General features: G+C 37.7%; 1 protein-coding gene across 9 annotated transcripts in view; it reads left to right on the forward strand.

Annotated features, from left to right (window-relative positions):
• The first annotated feature begins 499 nt into the window (after positions 1-499).
• The window catches only part of THUMPD2 (THUMP domain 2 tRNA and snRNA guanosine methyltransferase), a 37151-nt gene continuing 24294 nt past the window's right edge, over positions 500-13356 (forward strand). For 7 of the 9 annotated variants that reach the window (XR_012004489.1, XR_012004488.1, XR_012004487.1 and 4 more), the window contains exons 1-5: positions 526-677; positions 6864-6971; positions 9250-9385; positions 10980-11386; positions 12203-12280. Coding sequence is in view for 6 of the 9 variants with exons in the window: in XM_072770423.1 (XP_072626524.1) it covers positions 552-677; positions 6864-6971; positions 9250-9385; positions 10980-11386; positions 12203-12280 (855 nt within the window). In the remaining 3 variants the exon portion in view is untranslated. Of the gene's footprint in view, positions 678-6863; positions 6972-9249; positions 9386-10979; positions 11387-12202; positions 12281-13356 lie in introns of those variants that run through there. The other 2 variants (XM_072770424.1, XM_072770428.1) reach the window with 2 other exon arrangements.

Genomic DNA, 13356 nt, shown 5'->3' on the forward strand with positions numbered 1-13356 from the left:
CAGCTCTGGCCCAATTCCTGGTGAAGACGGAAGAGGGCTCCTCGTTTGAGGAGAGTAGTGGGACAGGATGGAGAAGGGGAGAGGGGAAAGTTGGGAGAAATGGAAGCGAGCTCATTATCCTGGGTATCAAGACGAGCCTCAGCTGTGCCACTAACTGTGCCTCGGCCTGCCTAGGGGTCAACTTCCTCAATTTCAAAAATAAGGCAGATGGGTTAGATGACACCAGTCGTTTTTATAGATCCGATAACGGATCCCAATTGTATCCCATCCACCTGCGAGTCTAAGTAGTTCAGATGCCTAATCAGGCAAGTTTCGAGCAGTTAACACAGGAGACCCACAGCCCCCGCTCCCAGGGGACCGGCCCCCGACGCCCCCCTCAGGCCCCCCCACGCCGTAGCCTCCCAGCGCGCTCGCCGGGCGCTCCACTAGACCCCCCCACGCACTCCCCGCCCGCCCCCACGGCGGGGGACACGGGGGCGCGCCGCGCGCCAGGTCACGTGACCCCCACGGGCACGTGACCCCCCGAGGGGCGGGGCCGCGCGCAGGCAGACATGGCGGCGACGCCGGCACATGCCGGCCCCCGGCCTGCAGCGGGCGCCCGGTTCTTCTGCACCGCAGGCCGCGGCCTGGAGCCCTTCCTGATGCGGGAGGTGCGAGCGCGGCTGGCGGCCACGCAGGTGAGTCGGCCTGGCTGCGCGCCCCGGCTGGAAGGAGGGCCGCCCTGCAGCCGCCCGGGCTCCCTCCGCGCCGAGGCCCGTGTAGACCCTGGAAAGCGACGCGAGGCCCCAGCTCGCAAACCGCGGACCCGCAGAGGCGACAGCCCCGGGCCTCGGAGTCCTGACACATCCTTTAATGCCTGCTGGAGAGAACCGCCAGTCGTTGTCCCCTCCACGTCTGTTACCGCGCGTCTCTCACGCCTGTCGTTTTACTAGAAGGGGGGGGCGGGGTTGGGGCAAGTTATTTCCTCGGATGCTTTAAAGGCGGGTACAGGACAGTGCCTGTGGTTGGAATTAGATCCGTCGGAGTCCGAAGCCTTCCTCCACCCTTTAAATACAAATGCCATCCTCAGGCTCAGTCACTTGACCCTGTCAAGGTTCCTGACCGTGGCTGGGTTGCCTTCACAGGGTTGTTGGAAGGATTGTATGACACAGGGTACGTCAAGTACACCCAGAACACCGGTTCAGGGCAGCCCGGGGGGGCTCAGCGGTTTAGCACCTGCCTTCGGCCCAGGGCGTGACCCTGGAGACCCGGGATCGAGTCCCACGTCAGGCTCCCTGCGTGGAGCCTGCTTCTCCCTCTGCCTGTGTCTCTGCCTCTCTCTGTCTCTCTCATGAATAGATAAATACAATCTTTAAAGAAATAAAATAAAACACCGATTCACAGTAGCTGCAAAAGCGATACCGTCTCGGAGGCCTCATAGTCCAACTGCTGGAGGAAGTTGACAGTTGCTGGTATTTTCTGTTCATTTCAATGAAATGAACAAGGTTTTTTCCACGTGAGTTTCCGTTCTAGAACATGCTGAGCTGGTTCATGAAAGCGGAGGGAACAGATGTCGTAGAAACAGACTCCAGTAACTTGATGGGCTCTCTATGACCGTGTGAATGATGGGTGTTTTAGGAAAAGGAAAACTTACTGAATGAAATTGACCGTGCCACTCTAGCAGGCCCTGCAGAGCTGGAAGCCACAAAAGGATTTTCTGCGGTGAGGGTGTTGGGGGCGTGGATGATACAGGGAGGGGGTCATGAAAAAAAATGGCATCTGTCTTAGATTACCATCCATTTGTGGTTTGGGTCCCAGAATTTAATAGAGTGTTGCATGTAGATAATCTAAAAAAAGCAACAGTATAAGATCTGCTGACATCCATGAAGCATTTACTGTGTGTGAGGCCCACGTTCTTAGGTCCTTACTCTGTATTCACCTGCTTAGTTTTCACAACAACCATATGAGGTAGGCTCTACATTTAACAGAAAAGGAGAATGAAGCACAGGTAAATCCAATAAATTATTCAAGTCATGTAAAGTGGCAGACCTGGGATTCAAACCCAAGCTGTCCATGAGCTTAGGTATAAGTATATAATCATGTCCAACCCAGACAGGCCAGGTACCTGGGTCCAGTTCCTTGACTCCTGTGCAACCATTACATCATGCTGCACTGATTTTTTTTTTAATGTTAACTTAGAGTTCTTAGTATGAAAAATGGAAGGCTTACCCCAATTGGAGTATGTCTAATTAGAAAAATTATCCTCTCTGCTTGTTCCCCATCCTCTCTAAAGACAAAAGGAGATACAGAGTGCACAGTGGGTGAGTAGGGGGCTCATCACAGCCAAAAAAAAAAAAAAAAAAAAAACCAATTTCAATTAATTAGAGGGATAGACTTATTGGCAATGGGAGGAATTAAATGTCAAGAGATTTTGGAATTTCCATATTTTGATTGTGTATGTTTTAAGGATATACTTGGAACTGGGATCTGAACAAATAACCTCTGAAATTCCATCTCAGTTTCACTAATATAAACTCTCAAAGTTAAGGCAATTTTGAAAGAATAATGATAGCATCTACCATAAAGCACTTAAAGTGTGTCAGATGCTTTTATGTACATTGGGTACGACTTAATCCTCAAAAGAATCCTATGTGATAGGTCATTTTTCCCTCCATTTTACAAAGAAGTAAAGAGAAAACTGATGCTACCGGGTGGAGCTGGGACTTGTATCTGAATCTTTCTTGCTTTGAAGCCATGTGCTTTACTACTGCATTAAATTATAGTGGGGAACTGCCCCAAAGCATGTAGGTCATTTTTGTAACAGCATGGAAAAGAGTGTATGAAGACTTTAGAGGCCAAAGACATGTTCAAATCTTAATCTTCTTTTAAATTTGGGCTACATACTCAAATTTCTGAGTCTTACTTTCCTTGGATATAAAATGGAGATGATAATACCTACTTTAAAGGATTAAAGCAATCCTTGAGGTAAAGATCCATAGCATGTATAACACAATGTCTTGCAATTAATAGGTGATCAGTAAATATTGCCAATGAGTGAGTTACACAGGAATTCTTAAAATCATTCACGCAGTAACGAGACTGTTAGAAACTGGTTTGCTGCAAGAAAGTTAATATTGTAAAATCTGAATTTACAAAACAAATTATTTTAGAAGTGATTGTTTACTTTTACAAATTAATCACACCTTTCTAATCAGTGTTTCTCCAGTTTTAGTGAACCTAAGAGTCATGTAGGGTGCTTTTTGAAAATGCATGGCCCAGTGGCCACCCCCAAAAACTTCTCTTTCAGTAGGAATGTACACAAGCCCAGTCATTTGCATTTTCCTGCAAACTCTTCTCCCCTCAGGTCACTGATTTAGGTGCTTCCTCAAACATGCAGCTTGCAATAGAAAACATCCTGTGCATTCTGTATAGCTTTTCATCATGGAGAATTTCAAACAAAAATAGAATAGTGTGAATCTTATGTACTCATCGACTGGCTGCAAGCACAATCCCGTAGTGAATTCTGATCCATTAATACTCCTCCATGTTATTTTGAAGTAAACTCAAAATATCACTTCATCTGTAAATGTTTGCCTATATAATAAGTCACCCTTATCCTTGGGAGACACGTTCCAGGACCCGTAGTGGATGCCTGAGAACATGGGTAGTACCAATTCTATATATACTGTCTTCTACTAAATATATGTACTCATAATAAAATTTAATTTGTTAATTAGGCACAGTAAGCAATTAATAATAAAATAGGACAATTATAAATATACTGTAATAAAAAATGTGAATGTGGTCTCTTGCTCACTCTCCTGCCCTCTCTCTCAAATTATCTTATTGTACCATACTCACCCTTCTTATGATGATGTTAGATGACAAAGTGATGAGATGAAGTGAAGTGCGTGACCTTAGGCTACTATTGACTGACTCTGATGGTACTTCAGAAGGAAGGTGGTAGGGGCGCCTGGATGACTCAGTGGTTGAGTGCCTGCCTGCCTTTGGCTCAGGGCGTGATCCCAGGTTCTAGACTGAGTTTCGCTTTGAGCTCCCCACAGAGAGCCTGCTTCTCCCTCTGCCTGTGTCTCTGCATCTCTCTCTCTGTGTCTCTCACGAGTAAATAAATAAAATCTTTTAAAAAAAAAAAAGGGGTGGAGCTTCAGGACTATGATTGTAGGCATTATGACATGGCCTTATGCTATTGACCTTACACTATTGACAGGAAATGATACCACGGATAACGGGACTACTGTATATCTAAAAGAAGAGGACTTATATATGGTATAATATAGAAGAGATAATACATATAATGGCTCTTTTTACAATATAAACCATAGTATCATCATGTCTAAAAATAATTTCTTATCAAATCACTGTTCAAATTTCAACTTGTCTCAAAACGCCATTTTTAAGTTTGTGTATTTGAATGAGGAGTCCAGTAAGGGCCACACATAATGATTGACTGATAATCTTTTAAGTCTCTTTTATTTTTAAAAAAAAATATTTTAAGTCCTTTTAATCTATAGATTTTTCCCTACACCTCTCTTTTTTCCCCCAGCAATTTATTATTGTTAAAGAAGCAGGGTTGTTTATAGTCTAGATAGAGCAAGGGTCGGCAAACTTTTTCTTTAAAGGTCCAGATAATAAATATTTTATGCTTTGTAGATCACATATGTGGATCACTTTGTGGTTTCTGTTACATATTATTTGTTGTTGTTGTTTCTTTTTATATCCCTTTAAAAATGTAAAGACCATTCTTATCTCACCAGGCATCATTTTCTGGCCCCTTTCTAGTCTAGAGCTGTGCTATCCAATAGGAGGTGGTGGCTATTTTAATTAATTAAAATTAAAAATTCACTTTCTTAGTCACATTTCAAGTGTTCAGAAGCCACATGTGCTAGTGGTGACTGCGTTGGAGAACACAGGTTATAGAACATTGTAATCATCACCAAATGTTGTTGGATAGCACCATTGAAGTTTCCACTGGTCCTAGGTAATGCCAATTATATCTCCATGTGGTAGTTTAGCATGTTTCTCTGTCCTCTCTATTTCCTGTAAATTGGAATCTTGTAAGTTGTATCTAGAGTTTGTTCAGATTCAGGTTAGATTTATTTTTCCTCCTGGTGGTGGAGCCAACTTCTTTATAGGTTCCTGGATATGTTTAAATGTTTAATCTATATTGTATAATTATACATTTTTATATGTATAATATATTTTATATACATACATACTATATATTTATTTTACCTGGACTATCTTAAAGAAATATATGGGGAAAAATCAAGCTTTATTTTATAATGGTGTTTAGTGTATTTAATACTGTTATTTACTATAACAATAATAGCAAGAATGTTTTTAAGATAACACTCAATATAATAAAGGTATACCTAATGCCAGCTAGCCAAAAAGGCCCTGTCAGTGGATTAATTGGTTTTTATAAACCCACATAGCAAAGACTTTTTAACTTGGGTCCTGAACCTTAAGAAGACAACTGATTTTTAATTTTTTAGTGGGGTCTTGGTCATAGACGGTGGTGGGGTAGAATCTAACCAGATAATCAGGTTACTTCATAGTTATTTTTTTAATGATATAATTGTATAAGATTGATTTTTTAAGAGTCTCAACTTTTCTTGTAGATTGAATTTTTTTAATTAAGTAAAATATATTTTTTAATTCTTCTGAAATGAATCAAAAAAGCTCATGTGCCACCTCAACTCTTCACCTAGCAATTTAAAATTAATTCTAAAACTAAATTACATCTGTAGAATTAGGATAACTTTGATATCTCTCTATTTTTCTACATGTTTTTGCCTAGACTTGAAGTTTTCCATTTTTGTGTTAGACTGGAATGCTTGAATTTTAAAAGAAGGGCAAAAATGGTAACTCCTTAGCTATACTAGCTGATAACAGAACTGTTTTTACTTTAATAAGACTGTTATTTCATCTTCAAAAGTGTTAGACATGAAAGCAGCTGATTTTAGACACTTGGTTATGATTTAATTCCAAAATGGAAAAAACAGATTGTATATATAAATAAATTTTCAAGTAACAAATATTAGGATGAAATATCCTAAAATGCCACATTTCTCCCCTAAGTATTATAATTGAATATGATCAGATAAACAAAGCAATAAACAAAGAAAAAAGTTAACACCAGCTTCAGCAGTTTTTGAACTCATAAGCACCAAAATTCATTCTCCCTATTGCTTTAAGATAAAATACTTTATCTTCACCAAAGGTAAACCATTATCGTCCTTTTGTGTATATGATTATTTGATTCTCGTAGTGACTGTTTTGTAATTTAGTAAACTACTTCTAATCACATGCTTATTACTTGTAAAAGGAATGCAGGCCTTATCTTGATTTTTAAATAAAGAGAATAATGTTGGTGTTGGTTTTGAAAATGTATTTAGCATTTTAATGCCTCAAAACATTCTTATGGTTTGATTCTCCAAATATAGTAAATCTTTTAGTTCCTTTTAATTAACTTGATTTTCAATCATTTCTTTTTGTTGTGTTGTTCTTCCCACCTCCCCCAAATGATGTTTTTAGAGGAAGATCAAGATAAAATGTTTCCCTTCATATTCAAATAAGTAAGAAAAGATAAGATCATTTTACAGTTAAATAACTATAAATTAATATCTAGATCACTGACTAGGTTAAAATCACTGGTCTAGATGTTTGCATAAGTTTGTTTATAGGACTTGAATCTTAAAACCATACACTTTTCTGTAAAATATTTACTTCAGTTCCCCCATAATCTTGGCAAAGTATTTCATGTCTGTTAACTTGTTTTATGGGGGTTTTAATATCAGCTATATTTTTATGTCAGGTAACATAAAATATAAACTTTTTTTAAAATTTTTATTTATTTATAGAGACACGGAGAGAGGCAGAGACCCAGGCAGAGGGAGAAGCAGGCTCCATGCAGGGAGCCTGACGTGGGATTCGATCCTGGGTCTCCAGGATCACACCCTGGACTGCAGGTGACGCTAAACCGCTGAGCCACTGGGGCTGCCCCAAATTTAAACTTTTTAAAGTTACTTTTTAAAACTTTATTTTCAAGTTTATTTTATTTTCAATTTCTAAGCAATTTATTTTTTTAAAAGATTTTATTTATTCATGAGAAACACAGAGAGAGGAGAGAGAGAGAGAGAGAGAGAGAGAGAGAGAGGCAGAGACACAGGCAGAGGGAGAAGCAGGCTCCATGCCAGGAGTCCGATGTGGGACTCCGGTCTCCAGGATCACACCCTGGACTGAAGGCAGCGCTAAACCGCTGAGCCACCCGGGCTGCCTTCAAGTTCTAAGCATTTTAACATATATATTTAGTTTTGGTTTTTTTGTGGGAAAATGTCACCTTTGCAATGAGAAAGAAGTAAATTCTAGAACCTAGAAGTTCTTATTTTATTTCCTTATCCCCTTAAATGTTGATTCCTAAACATTCTTCTCATTCCCTGCTTTCTCCATCTATCTTTGGCCAGCTGCATTGCTGGTACCTAAGATATTTGGGTTTTATTTTTATTTGTTTTTCTGGCTTTATTGAAATATAATTGACATATACCATTGTGTAAGTTAAAGGTGTGCAACATGTTGATTTGATACATTTATATATTGTAAATGATTACCACCATAGCATTAGCTGACACCTCCATCCAGTCACACATTTACTATCACTTTTTGGGGGTGAGAACATTTAAGATCTGTTAGCAACTTTCACCATACTGCACATTAGATCCCTAAAACTTGTTAATCTTATAATGAAGTATTTGGATTTTAGTTGATGTCAGTTTAGGGCTTCCTCTGCAGAGATTCTTCTTAATCAAGCTAGAATGGTAATCCCAGAAATTACCATCCCAAAAGCTTGATTAGACCATATCAGATCAAAAGTACAAAAATACTTGGAATTCAAGTTGCTGTTGGATGGGAACTGCCTAAACACATGGGATACACCAAGTTCCCCGTTACCTCAGTTCTAGTAGATAACCATATTAGTAGAACCATATTAGCCCATGGCCACCACTAAAAGGAAAATTTTAAGATAATCCACATCCATCCTGAGCTTGAGAGGGTTGGGTTGAACCCAAAAGTTTTAGGACTCCCTTGGTATTGAGCACCATTTGCCATACCTCACTAGACTCACTATAGTCTAGTCTCACTACAAACTCAGTGAGTCTTATTTTTTATTTTCCTTTCCTCTCTGGCTTTTACCGTATACCCATCCTGTCTCCAAAACCTCTTTCGAGTGTGATGCATGTTTCTTGCTGTTATCCCTTTTCTAGTTCCACAGCCAAGTATCTCATTATTTCTACCTCAGTGATCTACTTTTTCCTCCAACATCACAATCTACACTCAGTACTTTATGCCTCTTCTAAAGTAATTTTTTCTGCTAGTTAATTCAGTGCTGTCACAGCTTTCATCAAAAGTCTATAATGGTTGACCATTACCATCTGGGGTACTCAAATTTCCATGACCATGTATCAGACTGGCCTGAGCTATGCTATGCATCCACCTGATACTATCAATCCGCATAACATAGCAAATTTTGCCATGCTGACTTACAGTTTACTTCAGCCAGGCTGTCACTCCCACCTCTGCGTCTTGCCCTTGTTCTTCTGTTAGAATGTTAGAATCTGTCTTCCCAAATCCTCCAGAGTTCTTTCCTGAGACTTTTACTAATGACGGTTCCATATTCAGTGCTACTTATTATACCTTGTACCTGCAGTTTATCAGTGCATTTATTATATTAAATTTTTAAAATTCAAGTTATTATTAATTTTACATTTCAATTTGTATGCCTGTGTGTGTGTGTGTGTGTGTGTGTGTGTGTATATAAATTATCATTCAACTTTAGAATATATAATATATGCTGGATGCTTCCCGGTAGACCATGAGGTAAGTGTTTAATAAATGCCTACTGATGATGTTAACCTTGGGCTAGTCACCTGGTTTGTCTGTGCCTGTGCAGGCACACACACATGCACACTTTACACAAGGTACCTTGATATAGATTATGATCTTAGTCACTGTCTAAGCCTCAGTTTCATAATCTGAGAAATGGGGGTGATAAAAATCTATCTTAGAAGGTTGTTAAAAGGATAAGAGGGAAAATGTATCCAGAGTGCCTAGTACAGTGTCTGACAAATAGTACATATTTAAGAAATGGTGGTTTTTATTGTCAATGTAGACACTGTGTTTTAATCCATTAAGAGAGGAAAAAGGAAATGATTCTTTCTCTGACACAGGACTAATCTTTTCTGTCTTTAGGTTGAATATATTTCAGGAAAAGTTTTCTTCACCACCTGTTCTGACTTAAATATGCTGAAAAAATTAAAATCTGCAGAAAGATTATTTTTGCTCATTAAAAAGCAGTTTCCACTCAATGTTCCTTCTGTAAATAAAGGTACGGTATATACCTGTTGTCTTTACCCCCATGATATTCTGTATATTACAGTCTTCTGCTTGATAATTAATTTGTACGTTGCACATTTTGAAGATTCATTCATACCTGTGGGATCATTAATTATGTATTTTCTGTATTTCCTGAATATTATCACCATGTTAATCATATTATCACCTAATTGTGTCTCTTTGCAACCTGCTACCTATTTTCTAAGCGTTAGTATCCTAAATCACAAATCTTCGATGTCCAGACACCTTCTCTAGTTATACATAGGGTCATTGCATTTATTTAGACTAAGGAACATGTAATAACCCAGAATGCATGGTTTTAATAAGTTGATCAAAACTATCACTTTATACATTTATACTTTATACATTTTAACCAGTGAGTTATATATAATTGGAAAAAATACTATGTAATACAATTTCTTGCTTAAGGGACCTTAAATTTAAGGTTTTGAATAAATTTATACCCATTTATAAAGCATTACAGTTAAAGGGAGCTTAAGAGATTCCCTCTCCACTCTCTAATTTTATAACTATGCTACTAAAATAAGTTAAGGATCTTAATGGAAGCACCAAAAAAGGGTCAGATACTGCTAGTCTAGACATGGCCTTAAACTTAGTTTTAATTATTGATTGTGCACAAGAGATCATGTTGTATTTTGGTCTGTACTAAAAATGTGTCAATAAAGATACAAATGGCAAGAAATCAAAACAGGTCAGAAAACTTGTTATAAAGCAAACAGATCCTAAGGAGATATACCATGGGGTCAGTATAATTTAATCCCAATATTCCACACATTCTCATCTTTAGAGGATATAGTAATTACTCTTGGGTCAACTTGATAAACTTTGTTCATCAAAAAAAGATTATACCAGGGGTACCTGGGTGGGTCAGTGGTTGAGTGTCTGCCTTTGGCTCAGATCATGATCCCAGGGTACTGGGATCAAGTCCCACATCGGGCTCCCCACAAGGATCCCACTTCTCCTTTTGCCTATGTCTCTGCCTTTCTCTGTGTGTGTCTCATAAATAAGTAAATAAAATCCTAAAAATGTATATATTATACTATATTGAGCATGCTGGCAGTCTCTCAGTTATGAATGGTTTGTGTATCTAAAATCTTACTTTTTGAAAACTCATTTTAGGATGCATGCTATATGGTCTAAGATAGTTTCAGTATTCATTTGGTCTGTTTCTGAGCTCTGTTTTGCAACTTATTCTGTTTTTTTACTTAGTTTTTATAAGCAAAATCAGCATTATTTCAAAAATCAATACTCTAGCTCTATGCATATATTGAAGGTATAGATATATGTTATCATAGGACAAATGATCTTGCTAAAATATATGATAACTCTATAGGAATTTTAAAATAGTGTTGATGTTAAGTATGGAATATAAGAATGAGCTTTATTTTGCATAATAGCCTTATGTTAAGTTCTATAAATCCAGGTGAAGGTAAACTCACTATTCAGGTAGCAATTTAGTAAAACTTATTTTAAAGAAATAGAGGTAATGGAATTTAAGGGTGATTAATATAATAGACTGTCTTTAAAGCTTCAATATAGGATAAACTAAGATCTTATTTATTTAGGAAAAATATTTAATGAAATGCAAAACCTTGTAAACGATGATCCAGAAAGTTGGTTGAATGCCATTTCAATTTGGAAAAATCTTCTTGAACTTGATACAAAAAAAGGTAAACTTTCTCAAAGAGATGCTAACCCACTGAAAAGAAAAGTAGAAGAAAATGACATCATCAATCCTAAGAAATTAAAAACAGAACAAATGCAAGAGCTACAAGAGAGTAGGGAATGCCAGCTGGAAAAGGAAATAGAAGAAGAAACACCGGAGCAAGATTTTCTCACTAAAAGAGAAAAATCTCAAGAAGCATTTCAGAATGATGTGGTAAAAGCAGGTGATACCCAAAACCAGAAGGACTTGACTTTCAGAGTTTCTTGTCGCTGCAGTGGAGCTATTGCAAAGACCTTTACTGCACAGGTACACTTAGCTCCCAGGATGAAGTTCCATTTTCTAAAAGAATTAACCACTCTTTAGATTTAAAATGAGAGGACAGTCTTTCACAGAATAGATAGATAACTTGGCCTTGGCAGATAACTAGGCCTAATTTCATATAATTAAATCTCTTTAAAAATGCATTTTCCTTTTTAACTTTACCTCAGATGCTTAAGAGTAGTGGTATGCCATTCCATGTAATGGCCTCCTCCTTTTTTTACTTTCTCCCTCAAAGTTTCCTTAAACTCATAGGTACTCTTTACATTGGGAAATCCTACAATTATTATCCTCGGGTTTCTCTTCAGCTCTGTGTTTATTATATTGGTTTTATTAGATGGTTGCTCTACATTATACCTTGTATGTATGATTGTCAAGGACCCAGACGCAAATACACAAATGCACTCAAAATCTCAGCCATCTAAGGGAAAGCAAACACCACAGTTTCCTTCAAAACACTTTAGCACTTGGCCCTAGCAAAGTTCGTTAATATAAGAGCACAGGTCTTGGTCCTTGTTTGGCCAGCCTCAAAGTCAGACCCTAAAGATGGAGTCTAACACTATCATTCTGGTAGTTTCTAAATATAGCAGATTATAGTAGCTCAAATAACCCATCTTTCATCTCACATCTATTTCCTACTATTGCCTTGAACAGAAAACACGTGTCATATTTTAATATTGTAACCCTAAATTACTCCCAGATAGTCTGACTTGATTTTCCTACATGCTCTCTTAGTTTTTGCTTACATTTAAATGTAAAATTTTCATTTTTAGTATTCTTTTCTATAACTTTCTGCTTTTTCAGGAGGTAGGAAGAGTAATTGGAATTGCTGTTATGAAACAGTTTGGATGGAAAGCAGATTTGAGGAATCCAAATTTAGAGGTACTGAATGTTTTATTTTATATGCCTATAACCTAATTGTTTAAAGACAATGTCAACTATCTGTATTGTACTTTTCACTTTTGCTTCAGACTTTTTTTAAAAGGCTTGTCTACATGAATCTAGCAGTCAGTTTTCTCTTTAGCAGTAGAAAAGTACAGATAGTTTTGCCAGTATTTTTCACTGTTGAAAATGTCTCTAAAATAAAAAATTCTGGCTAATGATAAAAAAAATAAGCAAATGAATAGAAAACAAAAAGGTCCACACAAAATTCAATAGTATGTAATAGTGGCTTTGTTAGGATTCTGGGAAATTCAGTAGTATGTTAATAGTGGCTTTGTTAGGATTCTGGGATTATGTTTTTCTTTTTTTTTCTCTATTTTCAAAGTTAACAATGAGGTTACATGAGATTTTTCATTGGAACAAAGTAAACACTTATATGGGGAAACCAAAGCTAGTATTAAAAATACTCTTCACAGAGTGCCTAGATGGCTCAGTCGGTTAAGAGTCTGACTCGATTTCTGCTCAAGTCATGATCTCAGGGTCCTCTGTGCTCAGCAGGAATGTGCTTGAGAGCCTTTCCCTCTGGCCCTCCCCCCACCCTCATGGTTCTTTCTCTCTCTCAAATAAATAAGTCTTAAAAATATTTTTTTCACCTTTTTGAAAACCATCTGATAAATTTGACAGGTAGTTTAGTCATTTTCATGATTCATTGACTCATAAATTTATTCTTCCATACCTTTAAATGGAATAATAGCTAGCCATATCAGAATTTTATGTTGTTTTATTTTTCAGTGTTTTCCATTTGATATTTTCACTTTTCCAAAATAATGTTTGATGTATGTTCATTACTGTCATGAAAATATTTTGACTCCAAGAATGTTTTGACATGAGAGTGTCCTCCTTCTGTCTCCCCTTTCCATTTCTCTTGTCTTGTGCTCTGCTGGTTCCCATCTCCCCATTTCTACTTGGCCCCATATCACTGCCTCAGAATTAGTTTTCTCATAGTTTAGGTCCTAAATAAATATAGCTCATTTAATTCCTATCAGCCATTTCATGTAATTAATAATAGCTATTAG

This window comes from Canis lupus, chromosome 12, assembly GCF_048164855.1.
Source record: "Canis lupus baileyi chromosome 12, mCanLup2.hap1, whole genome shotgun sequence".
Classification (NCBI taxonomy): domain Eukaryota; kingdom Metazoa; phylum Chordata; class Mammalia; order Carnivora; family Canidae; genus Canis; species Canis lupus.